This window comes from Geotrypetes seraphini, chromosome 19 (genome assembly GCF_902459505.1).
Source record: "Geotrypetes seraphini chromosome 19, aGeoSer1.1, whole genome shotgun sequence".
In the NCBI taxonomy this organism is placed as follows: Eukaryota; Metazoa; Chordata; class Amphibia; order Gymnophiona; family Dermophiidae; genus Geotrypetes; species Geotrypetes seraphini.
Genome location: NC_047102.1, coordinates 36805695 through 36821948, shown reverse-complemented (window position 1 = coordinate 36821948; position 16254 = coordinate 36805695). Strand labels below are relative to the sequence as shown.

The window sequence follows — 16254 nt, the reverse complement described above, 5'->3', positions numbered from 1 at the left end:
GTGTAGATGGGCTGGAGTGAGATTTGACGGGGCACCGAGAGGAAAGTGTAGCGGTGTCAGGCAAACGGTAAAGTATATGGTCAGTTCTTGTTCAAGAATTTTTGTTGAGCTAGATATAGCAAAGACACAATACACTCTTCCAGGCAATGCAAAGCTTAGTTTTACAGTAAGAAATCAAATACTGCAATGAACAATCCCAAATTCCCCCCCCCCCCCATGGTCAGTTCTATAATACAGTACAGTAAAACCTTGGATTTGCAAGTAACTTGGTTTGCAAGTGTTTTGCAAGACAAGCAAAACATTTGATTACATTTTAACTTGATATACAATACAATACAAGTACTTACAGTATACACACATCACAATTGAGCTGATGGCTCTTCTCTGACACTGCAAGAGTGTAATGACTGTTCTAAACAAGAAAAGTCTTGCAATACAAGTACATATAGTATACATGTGTCATATCATCACAGCTGAGCCAGTGATTCTTCTCTGGCGCTGCGGGAGTGTAGTGACTGTTCTAAACGAGCGAGATCTTGCAATACAAGTACATATAGTATTTTGTATTAAAGTTTTACGGTTGTGGAACGAATCGTCTGAGTTTCCATTATTTCCTATGGGGAAATTCGCTTTGATATACGAGTGCTTTGGATTACAAGCATGCATCTAGAACAAATTATGCTCGCAAACCAACGTTTCATTGTACTTGAATTTTACTGCTAAAGTGTACAGTACAATGCAAGAACTTGTTTCTTTTCAATCTATGCTTACAAAATAGAAAGGAAAAGTTTATTATTTACAAATACACGGTATTCATGAGGGCTATACCCCCAAACCCTGCGAATATGAAAGCTAAAAATTATTCGCGATTTGGTATTTGCAGGCCGGTTTGCCCCTAACCCCTGTGAATATGGAGGGAGAAGTGTAATCACTTCCAGCTTCTTTTGGTTTTCAACTTCATTTATTTTTAACAAATCTACAGGTATCAGTTTTCCCAATACTTTCCCTGTACATTGTCCAGGACTGCAAGTATCGCTCAAGGAATATGTAGGTGATCTTTGGCTGTCAGTGATGATGCTATTTAGAGCACTGTGGTTGTTGAGAAAATCCGTATTCATTCCCAGAACGCACCAAGTGTACAAGGCCTTTCTGCTACTATGGAATACTTTAAATATTCAGAAGCTTCTAGGGAAAAAAAGCCGTGTTTATGGAAGCAAACTCCTGGCATGCTTGAGTGTCTTGTCTGTAAGTTTTAGTATGCAAAATACTCCCTTCTGTAGGTTCAAACATACTGTGTGTCTAGCCAGGGCTGGGACATCTCGCCTAATAAAATGATAATACGAAAATGTGTGACCTTTAAACCTCGTCTGTACTGTGGGGACGTTCTCCATGTCAAAGCCTTAAAGCACTGAGGCACTCTTTCTCAGCTGATGAAGTTACTGGTGGTGAAATGTGAAGAAACCTCTGAGATGAGCAAAGGGATTTCAAATTAACAGCAGAAGGGTGAGGGCGATTCTCCTTCTACCTTTCTCTGGTTAGGTGAGGGAGTCTTGAGAAAAGTCTAAGTATGTTACAAGATTGTACAATAGCTGTTTTCGCTGACTTGTGTGCCAGGGACTCCCCATGTCCACGGGAAGCCATTGTGTTGATTACACCTGGTCAGTATTTATCCTTCTGACTTGTTACAAGATATGTAAAAGATTTCTATTTATCGGAAATACTTAGTATATTAAAATCTTTTTAAACCTTTCGTTTCTGGGTTTTCTTAAGTGTGCTATTGTATATTTCAACTTGATTTGATGGTACTGCAAACCAGTGAGTGGTTTACATTAATCGTAAAAATGAAAAACCATATTAACATGAAGGCAGATAGAGGCCAAATGTCGCATCGATAGCATCCACTATCTCCTCCTCTCCCTAAGAAAAATGGAGGCTTCAGGAGGAGACACATGAGGACACCTAAGTTACATTCATGATATAAAAGAGCCTAGGGAAAAGGTTATGTTGATTAGAGCTACGTGTGTCAAATCTGGGCGGAGAAACACTAAGGAGATCTGACTACCAGTGGCATAAGGGTGGGAGTGGGCAGTCCGCCCTGGGTGCCATTTTGGAGGGGGCGCCAGCACCTGTTCTTCTCTCTGCCCCTGCTCCTTTCCCACCCCCCTACCATGTTCTTCCCTCATACCTCTAACATTTATGGTGACTCACACCATATTCATTATTAAGGGATCTGTTCCCGAGCAACAAAATCTTTTTCAAAACCAGTTGTATTCTTAACATTGGCCTTATTTCCTACCATACTAAGTGAAACCAATGATCTGTGACTCAACATCCTGCTATCAGTGGCCAATCCAGGACAGTTGGGAATACTCAACCAAACCTAATGAGATGATCCATTCCTTGTATTCACTTATAGAAGGAAGAGTTGGCCATCCCCTAAGCATAATTAAAGGATCTGTTCCCCAGAAACATAACAAAATCTTTTTCAAAACCAGCTGTGTTCTTAACATTGGCAATATTTCCTGCCATACTAAGTGAAACCAATGATCTGTGAATCTCAACATCCTGCTTCTACCAGTGGCAAATCCAGGACAGTTGGGAATACTCAACCAAACCTAATGAGATGATCCATTCCTTGTATTCACTTATAGAAGGAAGAGTTGGCCATCCCCTAAGCATTATTAAAGGATCTGTTCCCCAGAAACATAACAAAATCTTATTCAAAACCAGCTGTGTTCTTAACATTGGCCATATCTCCTAGCAATAAATATCACAGCATAACTGTATTAAAATGATTCTTAGATTTTTTATGGATTGCCACATAGGACTGATAGTATTTGAAAGATTAAATAACCATTCCCTCATCTCATTCCTCACCACTCATGATTTTATAAACCTCTGTCATATCCTCTCTCAGCTGTCCATCTTCCAAGCTGAAGATTCCTAATTAGCCTTTCTTCATAGGAAAGCTCTCCCATCCTCATAATCTCTGTATCTTTTCTAGTTCTAGTAGGACACGTTTGAGACTGGGTGAACAGAGCTGAGCACAGTACTCAAGATACAGTTGAACTATATAGATCTATACAGAGCCAAAAGCCCATTGAGCCCAGCATCCTGTCTATGGGATGGGAGGGGAGGGGAGGTGGGCATAGTTTTTTTCCTCCCAGGTTTGAAAGGCTAATAATGGTCTGTTGATTTTTTTTCCTTTTCAAAACATACTTTCAGAACCCACTGTAGAACTCCTAATGCTACTACCACTATTATCTTCACAGTTTTTTTTATAACTAGGGGGTAGGAAAAGCCTCAGAATTAAGGAAAGCTCTTATGCAATGCTTTACAGCAGTATTTTTCAACCTTTTTACACCTGTGGACTGGCAGAAATAAAATAATTATTCTGTGGACCGACGATTGAGGAACACTGGGCTAAGTCGTGGGCCAGACCTCGCCCATCTCTACCCAATCTCCACCCCAGATCCCGCCCCCATAATAGTACTAATTGCACCTTGCACGTCCCGTGCCTCATCTGGAAGCCTTCCCTCTGACATTGCGACATCAGAGAGAAGGCTGCCCGTAGGATGCCCGTAGGAGCCACTGCCCGTGGCTTTGTGCACTGAATCAGTTAGGAAGAGGGAGCTGGCTCAAAGATAACGTTGCGTCGATCACACCGTGGACCGGCGGCTGAAGAACTGTGTTGGGCCTGATGCACGTGCTGGCCCTGTGGACTGGCAGGAAATTTCTGTGGACCGGCACTGGTCCATGGACCGGTGGTTGAAGAACACTGCTTTACAGCACTCATTTGCTTCCCATCTTAAAATCGGCATAAAAACCTCCTCAAACAGTTTCTTTTTATATTTCTTCAATGCAGTTCATATATTTCAAAAATGTCGACAAATTCAGAAAAAAAACAACTTGAATACAAAATTCAACTTGAGTTGTAATGTAGGACTGGACTATACTGCTCTGTTACTGTTTTTTGTTTTTTTTCTAAAAGACCAGCAATCATTGAATAAGTAAGACACAGTTGGAATATTGAGAGACCGGTGTTATGAGAAGGTAGCTCCAATAGTAAGTAATCTTGAACTGACATAACTTGATTTTTAATGCTTTTTTTGACAGCAAATCATGAAAACGCAGCAGTGGTGAAGGATTTGTCCCTGACACAGTGGTTTGATGAGCTGCAAAATGCTGGCAGCGTCGGAGCAACTGAAATTGCATGGTTTTGTGAAGATTGGACACTCATTCCAGTGGATGACTATTCAAGTGGACAATTTTTGTATTCAAGTTGTTTTTTTTTCTGAATTTGTGAACATTTGACATAGATTATATTTCTTCACTGCAGTTCATCTATTTGGGGAAGATGTATAGCACTTAGACGTTTTTTGATTTACGGAATATCAAATTATAAAAAAAACTTGAAACTTGTAAGCTGGGAAGCATATGAATGTTGTAAAGCAGTGTGTAAGAGTTTTCCTTACTTCTGAGGTTTTTCCCACTCCATAGTTAAAAAAATTGTGAAGATAACAGTTGGTGGTGATGTTAGGTGTTCTACAGTGAGTTATTGGGAACCACAAGAACAAGGGGGCACTCGGAGAAATTGAAAGGGGACAGGTTTAGAACCAATGCCAGGAAATTCTTTTTCACTCAAAGGGTGGTGGACACCTGGAATGCGCTTCCAGAGGTTGTAATAGGACAGAGTACCCTACCGGGCTTCAAGGAAGGATTGGATAATTTCCTGAAGGACACGGGGGTTGAGGGATACAGATAGAGGTAGAGATAAGTTATGTAAGGGCTTACAGAGAAGGCTAAGGGGATTAAAAGGACTTAGACACCGGTCACCTTCCAGGTCATGGACCTAATGGGCCACTGCGGGAGCGGACTGCTGGGCGCGATGGACCTCTGGTCTGACCCAGCGGAGGCAACTTCCTATGTTCTTATTTAAGTAGGTTTTGAAGTGTTTTTGCCACTGTTCCCATAGTTATTGGAGTGAGGGGGTGTTATATCATTATTTTGGGTTTTGGAAGGCCCTGAGCTCACAGCTGTGTCTGGAGAGCCACAGAGCATATACAAATGCAACATGATGATACCACATGCATGTGACATCATCGTGTCACATCCGTGCATGCTCAAAGGCCCTCTAAATGTGGCCCAGACTCAGGAAAGAAGAGATAAGGGCGGGGCTGCACGCAGAATGCATGAATAAATCTGGTAGCCCCAATGGTGCGGAGAAGGTCAGCGTAGGGTTTCCAATGCCTCTGCCATACGTATGTACATACAGCCATAGGACAGGTGAAAGGTCAGGATTCATATTTAGACGCATGTGCACTGTAGTGGTATGACTAGAGTTACTAGATTTTGCATTGGTAAAGAAGGACACGTGGCCCTGCACCGTTCTGCCTTCGGGCCTGCCCCTTTCCGCCCCTAGGTTTCCCAGTTCCACCCTTAGCCCTGCCCCATTCCGCCTCCCAACCCCAGCTCCACATAAACCTCATCTCTTCGGGCCGGGTCTAGAATGCAGATGTGACGTGATGACAAAGTGCTGGGTTTTGAAAAGCCGTCTGGATGCCCGGACAGTCCTCTGAAAAGAGGACATATCTGGGTAAATCCAAATGTCTGGTAACCCTAGGTATGACAAAGCTAGAGGAACCATGAAACACTGAGTTCAGAGTATTGTGGAAACCATGCCAAGGTTTTGCTAAAATGCAAAACAGAATTTTCAATGATGTATTTAACAAGTATAGGTTTAAACGTGTAAGCTTGAAGTCTTTTGGTGGCCTTTACATGAAAAAAGTCGGAGACCACTGCCTTGGAACCTTAAGAGATTCCAGTTTTGATTTCCTCACTTCCCAATTGCACTCCTTTGACCTCCACCTGGTGGCACTGCCGAGTTAAAACCAAAGGCACAAATGCATGTTTGTGTGTGCGCTTTCAGAATCTTGTTTGAATTGTATGCAGACAATGTTTTATGATGCAAAGCACATCAGCACCACATGCATAGTTTGTGTGCACATGTAGGCAGACCTCTCAAGTTGCTGCCTTGTGAGTGGAGGCAGGGGAAGAATTTAGTGTTTCATTCTCTGAATTACTTTGAAGAATAGAGCCTCTCCCGCTCGTCTATCTCTGGCTCAGAGATGGGTTTGTCTTGTCCTTACAGTTTGCAGGCCATAAGGTAAATCCTAATCAACTTGCCTGTTTCTCAGCCACCTTGTTCAACTTAACCATTGGGGAATCTAGGTTGCCTAGGTTTCACCTTCTGGGGGGAGAGGCAGCAAAGAGATGCTGCAGTCAAAGCAAAGTCGATCATGACAACCAGCCAAATTTAGATAACTATTGTACAGTGCTGGATAGGCCTTGAAGTGCTTTAGAAATAATTAGTAGTAGTTGAAATTCAGGAACTATTGTAGAGGTATGAGAAATAGCAAGGGGGGGCTAGAGCTTTGTAGAAGAGAATTGCATGAGGACAGAAATTTCACCCCTGCCTGCCCAGCCACATTGAAATCTAACCCATACCTGCTAAGATCCATTCCGCAGTGGCCAAAAAAAAAAGCAAACAGGATGCTAGGAATTTTTAGAAAAGGGATGGTAAATAAGACTAGGAATGTTACAATGCCCCTGCATTGCTCCTTGGTGCGATCTCACCTGGAATACTGCGTTCAATTCTGGTCTCCTTATCTCAAGAAAGATATAGTGGCACTAGAAAAGTTTCAATGAAGAGCGACCAAGATGATAAAGGGGATGGAACTCCTCTTCTATGAGGAAAGACTAAAGAGGTTAAGGGTTCTTCGGCTTGGAAAAGAGACGGCTGAGGGGAGATACGATTGAAGTCTATAAAATCCTGAGTGGTGTAGAATGGGTACAAGTGAAATGATTTTTTACTCTATCAAAAATTACAAAGACTGGGGGGGGGGGGGGGACACTTGATGAAGTTACAGAGTAATATTTTTAAAACCCAATAGGAGGAAATCATTTTTCACTTAGAGGAATAGTTAAGCTCTGGAACGCATTGCCAGAAAATGTGTTATCAGCAGTTAATGCAGATGAGTTTAAAAAGTTTTGGACAGTTCCTGGAGGAAACGTCTGTAGTCTGCTATTGAGACACACATGGGAGAAGTCACTGCTTGCCCTAGGATTGGTAGCATGGAACATTGCTACTATTTGGGTTTCTGCCAGGTACTTGTGACTTGAATTGACCACTGTTGGAAGTAGGATCCTGGGCTAAATGGACCATTGGTCTGACCCAGTATGACTATTCTTATGTTCATCCTTACCCATCCCCATAATTAATCTTCTCCATACCCACAGAAGTTGATACTATATACATACAGGCAATTAAGAACGAGTTAAGTTTTTAGTTGTTCTTAAGTCAGATTTGTTTGTAACTCAGAACTTGTGGATTTTCAGATTCTTACTGTTTACCTCTGCTCCCAGGAGAACAAAAGGTCAACTGTCCCTACCAGTGTTCCCTCTAAGGTACAGCAAGCACAACCACATACTGTTCTTAATTTTGGCCATGAATCATTCTTGGATTTGCTACAGGAGAAGTGTAGGAGTCTATGCCACTGAAAATACTGCTCAGTAAAATCAAATGAAGCCGCAATCTCGTTCTTAAGTACGAGTCGTACTTAAGTCAGGTGTCAATAACTCAGGGACTGCCTGTACTTGAGAGCCTTTTGTTTCCTCCCAATCCTAATAGCCTCTCGTGGGTTTTTCGATGGTATTCACTATTCAACCATAGAGTGTTCCAAGCTTCAGTTTGCTGTTCTAGTGGCCTCTGGGCATTCCAATCCTCAATCTGGTGCTCAACGATCCCCAGCACTATAGTCACACCCAATTGCCACCAGAAGTTCCTTAGTTGCAATACTACCATACCAATAGGCACAAGAGATGCTACAGCTTCATCCAGTACAGATCCACATCTCTGGCATCACCATGGCAGCAGACTCAGGAGATCCCACAGTCATAGTAACGGTACATCAGCATCCAGCAGAGATCCTCCAGCCACAGAATCATCATGGTAACAGGCTTATTAAGATCCCAGAGTCTTCATAATACTACATCAACATACAGCAGAAATCCTCTAGCCGTAGCATCACCATGGCAACAGACTCATGAAATTCCCTAGTTATGGTAACACTACATCAACTTCTATTAAAGGTCCACCTGCCACAGTATCACCATGGTAACTGTATTATATTCCTTTGTAGTTATGTATTTAATTAAGCATATTGGGTCATTGGCACAATTATATGCTGTAGATAGTTGGTTGGCATGGAAATGCAATTTCAGCCTGGCAGCTAAGGTGAATGGACTTTGCTTCCCACCATGAACTTGGGGGATTGATCTGTCAGAGCACTGTTTCCTCCTGTTATCTCAGCATGGAAGCAAGTAAAACAACCTCAGCTGTGGAATAACCATGGAACGAACTTGGCCTGCAGGGCCACAAACCCTGCCAGAAACAGGAGCTATGTCAGCAATGCCAGCATTGCCAGAAACATCACAAAGTAGGAGCTACATCATTACATTACATTACATTAGGGACTTCTATTACGCCTATACCTTGCAGTTCAAGGCGGATTACAAAAGAGCTAACTGGACATTTCCAGTGAAGTTACAACAGTTTTGGCTTTTTTATTTTTTTTTTGGGTTACAAGGGAGGAGAGGTAGCTGGATTAATTCCGGAAGAACTTGCAAATTGGATATTAAATTGACTGTACATTACTGTGTGATATAACAAATAGATTACAGTTAGAGTACAAATAAGATTACGTTACATTTCAGGGATCTGAATACTTGGTTGGTGTTTTGGGGAGCAAGAGATTATTTAAGTGGAGGTTTTGGGGGAGAATTTATCTAAGAGGAAGGAGAAGGGTTGGGTTAAGATATCTGGATACATTTTTTGAAAAGTAGAGCTTTGATTTCTTTTCGAAAAGTTTTGAAGTCGCCTGTTGCTGTCAACAGGTTGGAGATGGAGTGGTTAAGTTTTGCTGCTTGCGTCGCCAGAAGGATATCAAACATCTTTTTGCGCTGAGTGCCCTTGAGTGGAGGGAAGGCAAAAGGGTTCGGAGTTCTTCTTTGTCTTGAGGTGAGGATCTGGTTTAGGCGGTTGTTTAGATGGGGGGGGGGGGGGGGCGGAGCCGTTTAATGCTTTGAATAATAGACAATAGAATTTGAATTGAATTCGTGCTTGCATAGGTAGCCAGTGAGAGTCTAGGAAGGCAGTTGTAATATGATCACATTTTCTCAGGGAGTAGATCAGTCTGAGGGCAGTGTTTTGTATAGTCTGAAGTTGGTAGATAGAGGGAATTGCAATAGTCCAGTAGACCTAAGATTAGGGATTGGACAATTAGCCTGAATTGTGCTGGGTCAAAGAATTTTCTTATTTTACGTAGATTTCTCATAATTAAAAAAGCTTTCTGGGATGTTTTATTGATTTGGGACTGCATTGTGCAGCATCTGTCTATCGTTACTCCCAGGAGTTTGAGTTCGGGCTGTATTGGGTATTTGGTGTTTTTAATTTTCAGTTCTGTAATGGTGGGAGTTTTGGCCTTTTCGAACAGAAGGAATTTTGTTTTATCTGAGTATAGTTTCAGTTTGTGGTCTACCATCCATTTTTCCACTGCATCTAGGGTTATTTCCAGTTTTGCTGTAGTGGTGGGCTTTCCTGATTTGATCGACAGATTGGTTATTAGTTGAAGCAGTTCAGCTATGGTCCCTTTCAGTTCCTTGATGACCCTCGGATGGATGCCATCCAGTCCCAGGGATTTATCGCTTTTAAGCCTATCAATCCTGTCAGCTTTCCGTCTTTGTTTCCAGCATATAGCCTGATTGGTTCCGGTATGCTGTGTAAATCTTCTTCGGTAAATACAGTTGCAAAAAAATGTGTTTAGTTTGTCGGTGATTGCTTTGTCCTCCTTTAGCGCTCCCTTTATTCCATGGTCATCCAATGGTCCCAAAGCTTCCTTCGCGGCTCGTTTCCCCTTAATATATTGAAAGAATGGCATGAAGTTCTTCGCCTCCTTGACTATTTTTTCCTAGTAGTCTATTTTGGACCCTTTTACCGCCTTATGGCACCTGCGTTGATGTTGTTTGTGCTTGTTCCAGTTTTCGTCCGTTTTTGACCTTTTCCATTCCTTAAAAGAATTTTGCTTGTCTCTGATTGCTTTCTTCACCTCTACAGTGAGCCACGCCGGTTCTTTGTTCTTTTTCCTCTTTGATCCCTTGTTGATACACGGTATATATAGATTTTGCGCCTCAGTGACTGTGTCCTTAAAAAGGGACCAAACTTGCTCTAGCGTTTTTACAGTGCTTATCCTCTTTTTAATCTTCTTCCCTACCATGAGTCTCATCCCTTCGAAATTCCCTTTTCGGAAGTTCAGTGCTGTGGCTGTCGTTTTGGACCGATGTTTCTCCCCTGCATCCAGATCGAAGCGGATCATATTGTGATCACTGTTTCCCAGCGTCCCTTCTACTTGTGCCGGTCCTCGCAGGCCATTTAGAATTAAGTCCAGAATTGCATTTCCTCTAGTATTTTCCTTGACAAGTTGTTCCAGGAAGCAATCGCCTACAGCTTCCAAGAACTTGGTCTCTCTAACACAGCCAGAGGTGCCTAGGTTCCAGTTTATTCCCGGATAGTTGAAGTCACCCATGATAACTGCGTTGCCTCCCTTGCAGTTGCGTTTAATCTCGTCCGTCATTTCTCCGTCAATTTCTTTGGACTGCCCTGGGGGAGGGTCAGTAGTAGATGCTAAATTGGTTAGCGCACCTTAATGAAAGGACCCCTTAGTTTAGTTTAGTTTTTTTTACCGGGTAGTGACTCCTAATCTGGAACACTTGCTCCTACTGTACTGGTAAATCCATTTCCTGAATAAATCCAAAATTCATTTTCAGCTGCACTGCCTCCTTATTGAGTACATATCTCTTTAAGATATAATTTTATTTGCTGAGACTTTATTATTAGGCATTACTTAGATATTTATGTATGTAAATCAGGGAGGATTGCTTCCTTCTATTTAACTTTATTGCAATCCACCCTAATGTCTTTTGAAAATGTACAGAATATAAGTTATTGTATTGTATTAAAGAATAACTCAAAAAGAACAGGGGTAAACAACACCACAACCACAAAATTGCACAAATCAGAGTGGAATTGTCCAGAAAAGAATGATGTGCACTAAAGAAGTATCCTTCAATATATCTGATGATTTGAAGATCTTTATTGTTCAGACATCAATAAAATACATTCATCGACTCAACATGTACATGTTTTGGCCATCAAGGCCTGCCTCAGGAGTCTTGAAAGTACGGATGACAATTTAAGAAGTATGCTCGTATTCGTGAAAATATACAACCAAAGTCAATCAAAGAGAGATATCATCCCACGCGTAACACGGGAGATGTTGACTTCCACCTTACGTACTCTGTCCTATCATGCCCTCTGAAAGCGCATTCCAGGTGTCCACCACCCGTTGGGTGAAGAAAAACTTCCTAGCATTGGTTTAGAATCTGTCCCCTTCCAACTTTTCCGAATGCCCTCTCGTTCTTGTGGTTTTCAAAAGTTTGAAGAATCTGTTCTTCTCTACTTTCTCTATGCCCATCATGATCTTGTAAGCTTCTATCATGTCCCCTCTAATTCTCCTCTTCTCCAGGGAAAAGAGCCCCAGTTTCTCCAGTCTCTCAGTGTATGAAAGGTTTTCCATACCCTTTATCAGACATGTCGCTCTCCTCTGAACCCTCTCGAGTATCGCCATATCCTTCTTAAGGTACGGCGACCAATATTGGACGCAGTACTCCAGATGTGGACGCACCATCGCCCGATACATTTAAGCCCAAGAAAAGGATCTGGGTATCATTGTAGACAATACAATGAAACCTATATGATTGAAGTCTACAAAATCCCGAGTGGAGTAGAACGGATATAAGTGGATCGATTTTTCACTCTGTCAAAAATTACAAAGACTAGGGGACACTTGATGAAGTTACAGGGAAATACTCTTAAAACCAATAGGAGAAATTTTTTTTCACTCAGAGAATAGTTAAGCTCTGGAACGTGTTGCCAGAGGATGTGGTAAGAGCAGATAGCGTAGCTGGTTTTAAGAAAAGTTTGGACAAGTTCATGGAGGAAAAGTCCATAGTTTGTTATTGAGAAAGACACGGGGGAAGTCACTGCTTGCCCTGTATCGGTGACCTGGATTGACCACCGTGAGAACGGGCTATTGGGCTTGATGTACCATTGGTCTGACCCAATAAGGCTATTCTTATGTTCTTATGTACTGACACTGGATTTTAGTTTTCTCCTTTCTGGCCATATCATATATCCCAATTCAACTGCTATAACTATCTCTACCATTCACACTTTGTAATTTCTGATTCTTTTGAAAGGAAGGGCCAGGATTTGATCTGGTTATCCAACAGGGTAACTACTAAAATCCGGAATTATGCAGCAGGAAGAGTTTGCATGTAACCTGGAAAGTTGACGTCTGTAAATGGGTTCCGTAGTCTAATTTCACAAATACGAGAAACTGGCATTGAGTCACCACTCTGCATTGAGACTGAAGGAAGAAGCACTATCGGGCTTTTTGCTTGCATCAGTCTATTTTACCCTTTTCTGAACATGTATAATTTTTAAAGAATGTATTGAAAGCCAGATGACTGCCTCTGGTTGGTCTTGCTTTGGTGTAGGGTGAAACTGAGAAAGAAAATGAAAGTTCTTAGAGCATATCTTCTGAACCCATTTTGTATTCATCCTGTCAGAGCTGCTTAGCATTATTCTAAGTGCCAAAAGTAGCCTATGAAAAGAAACTGTCCAGGATGATCCAAGGGATTTACATATTCTATCAACGGGCTTTTAAAAGGTAATGTTTAACTCCTGGCAATGGAGAGCATTAAGTACTGATGATAAGAAGGTCATTCACCCTCAATAGCAATAGAGAAACCACTTCTCTTGGTACTTGAAATGGCATGCAGTGAGTCACTTTCAAGTATTTCCTTGTCTCTGGAGGGCTTACAGTCTAAGATGGCAATTCTGTAAATTGGCTCTTCATTTTAGGTGTCACAAAAGGGCATGCTTAATCCGTATAGAATGCTTGCATAAAGCCGCATCAATGTAAAGGTTGGCATGTCATAAGAACGTAAGAGTTGCCATACTGGGACAGACCGAAGATCCATCAAGCCCATGTCCAGTGGCCAACCCAGGTCACAAATACCCTGCAAAATCCCAAGGTGTAAAACAGATTTTATGCTGCTTATCCTAGGAATAACTAGTGGATTTCCCCAAGCTTTCTCAATAAAGGCTTCTGAACTTCTGTTATAAGAAATAATCCAAACATTTTATAAACCCTGCTAAGCTAACTGCTCTCATCACATTCACCGGCAATGAATTCCACAGTTTAATTACATGTTAAGTGAAGAAATATTTTCTCCTATTTGTTTTAAATCTATTACATAGAAGCATCATCACATGCTCCCTAGTCCTAGTATTTTTGGAAAAAGTAAACAAGCGATTCATATCTATGTTTCACTCCACTCAGTATTTTATAGACCTCTATCATATCTCCCCCGAGCTGTCTCTTCTCTAAACTGAAGAGCTTTAGCCTTTCCTCATAGGGAAGTCTTCCCATCCCTTTTATCATTTTCATCACCCTTCTCTGTACTTTTTCTAATTTCGCCATATCTTTTTCAGATACAGTGACCAAAATTGCACACAGTGTTCAAGGTATTAGAGCAATATAAGGACATTATAACATTTTCATCTTTGTTTTCCATTCCTTTCCTAACATTCTGTTTGCTTTCTTAGACGCTGCTGCACACTGCAGAAAGTTTCAACGCATCCTGAACAATGACACCTAGATCCTTTCCCAACATCACATAGTTATAGCTCGGGTTCCCCTTTCCCACATGCATTACTTTGCACTTGCTCACATCTGCCATTTTGATGCCCAGTCTCTCTGTCTCACAAAAGCAGCCATTAGTGGGTGTGCCATGTAATATGTATGTATCATATGGCAACATGGAAGAAACAGAGTGAGTCTGGTCTTCAAACGAATCACACTTTAATGGCAACCAATGTAGTTTACACAAAGTATTATCAAAACAAACACTGGAATGGGCACAGGCGTGTTTCGGTGAATTATGGAATCTAATCTGATGGGGAAACTGCTCACTTGGGCAGCATCGCTCTGATCTGTTAATGTCAGTCTGATAAGCTGGAGTGCAGATTCCACCACTCTTATCGCCCTATCATTTTTCTTGTAATTCAACCTCAAAAGCTGACCAAAGGAGATAAACATTCAGATTTGTAAAGTGAACTAGTGAAATTGTTCTCTTAAATCCCAAGCATATTTTATGATTTGATATTAGATCCTTGGGCATTGTTTTACTTATACCTTGGACACCTGATGCAAGCGTATGTGCCGAAACATGGCCCGTGTCAAGTCCAGTGTATGTTTAGATGACACTTTGGGGTTTGGTCAACTTCCCTATGAGAGGCTAAAGTGGCCTAGGGTTCTTCAGCTTGGAGAAGAGACGGCTCAGGGGTGATATAATAGAGGTCTATAAAATAATGAGTGGAGTGGAAAAGGTAGATGTGAATCGCTTGTTCACTCTTTCCAAAAATAGTAGGACTAGGGGACATGCAATGAAGCTACTAAGTAGTAGATTGAAATCAAACCGGAGAAAATATTTCTTCACACCACGTGTAATTAAACTCTGGAATTTGTTGCCAGAGAATGTGGTGAAATCAGTTAGCATAGCGGGGTTTAAAAAAAGGTTTGGATCATTTCCTAAAAGAGAAGTCCACAGACCATTTATTGAGAGGGCGTGGGGAAATCCAGTGCTTATTCCTAGGATAATCAGCATAAAATCTGTTCTACCACTTGGGACCTAGCTAGGTATTTGGGGCCTGGGTTGGCCACTGTTGGAAACAGGATACTGGCTTTGATGGACCTTCGGTCTGTCCCAGTATGACAATTCTGATGTTGCCATTAAAGTGTGGTTCATTTGAAGACCGGGCTCACTCTGCTTCTTCCCTGGTTTCCTTTGGACTTGTGCAGAGTGGAGTCTGTGTCATATGGCTCATTTTGCCCATGATTTGGCCATGCTATACCCCTGTGCACACACTCTGACCATTGCACACTAACCTCCAGATTCTATATACAGCACCCAAAGAAACTGACTAATAAGCCAGGTAGTGCAAATAATTAGGTACTAATTAGCACTGACTTGTGCCAACTTGGATTTATGCACTATTCTTTAACAATGTGCATCCAGACCAATAGTACAGAATCCAAAAGAGGACATGGGCCCAGTGGCATAGTGAGGGAAGGAGGTGCCCAGCATCGCCGCACCAAGTGATCTCCCACAGGTGCCCCCCCTCCCTCCCCCGTGTATCTCTTCAAATCTTCACTGGCAAAGGGCAACATCTCCTCCCTGCTGCTTCCACCAGCATCAGCTCTCCCTCTGATGTCACTTCCTGGTCCCACGAACAAGAAGTGCTATCAGGAGAGCTGAGGCTGGTAATGAGCAGCAGGTAGATGCTGCCAGTGAAAATTTGAAGAGGTGGGAGGGTGGAGAGGTGTTGGCGCTGCAACCACCAAGACGGCACCCGGGGCAGTTCGCCCTCTTCACTACTCCACTGGCTCGGCCACAGGAGGTGCATGGGCGGGTCAGGAGCATTCCTATAATTTGTGCGCGGTGTTTTAGAATACCGGGGATGTGCACCCAAATTGGGTGCCTGGACTTACACCTGGTTTCAACAGGTGTAAGTCCGAAGGGGGGGGGGGGGTTGTGTGCTGAAATTGGCACTCCATGCTATTCTATAAACCAGTTACAGAATGAACACTGATTGCCGTTATTCTTGTTTTGGGACTGATTTTTGAGCATCAATTACTGAATCTAGGCTTATGTGATTTAGGCGCAGTTTAGAAAGCAGTACCCAGACCTTACGCACATAACTGCCAATCACGGACACCACTCACACATTTAGGCGCTGCTGTTTCATAAACTGGACATTTACAGTAGGTGCCAGCTTATAGAATTGCCTTTCACATTTGTATTTGAGGCAATGAAGGCGTAAACTGGACTTTAGAACTGGGCTTTCCTGATTGTTGGCCTTGTATTCTAACCACTAGGCCACACCTCCACTCTGTTCATACATTGTTTACCAAAGCCTTATACTGTGCTTAATGCTACCTTTACTTATAACTAAACTAAACCTTAAGTTTATATACCGCATCATCCCCACGGAAGTAGAGCTCGGCACGG

The 16254-nt window shown here is 42.2% G+C and overlaps 1 protein-coding gene across 3 annotated transcripts in view; it reads left to right on the top strand.

Moving 5' to 3' along the window:
• Positions 1–4329, top strand: part of RAB3IL1 (RAB3A interacting protein like 1) — a 46721-nt gene extending 42392 nt beyond the window's left edge. Inside the window, exon 9 of one of the 3 annotated variants that reach the window (XM_033927914.1) lies at positions 4117–4329. In XM_033927914.1, coding sequence (XP_033783805.1) covers positions 4117–4298 — 182 coding nt within the window. In that variant the 3' untranslated portion in view covers positions 4299–4329. The remainder of the gene's footprint in view (positions 1–4116) is intronic. The other 2 variants (XM_033927909.1, XM_033927911.1) reach the window with 2 other exon arrangements.
• The last annotated feature ends 11925 nt before the right edge of the window (positions 4330–16254 follow it).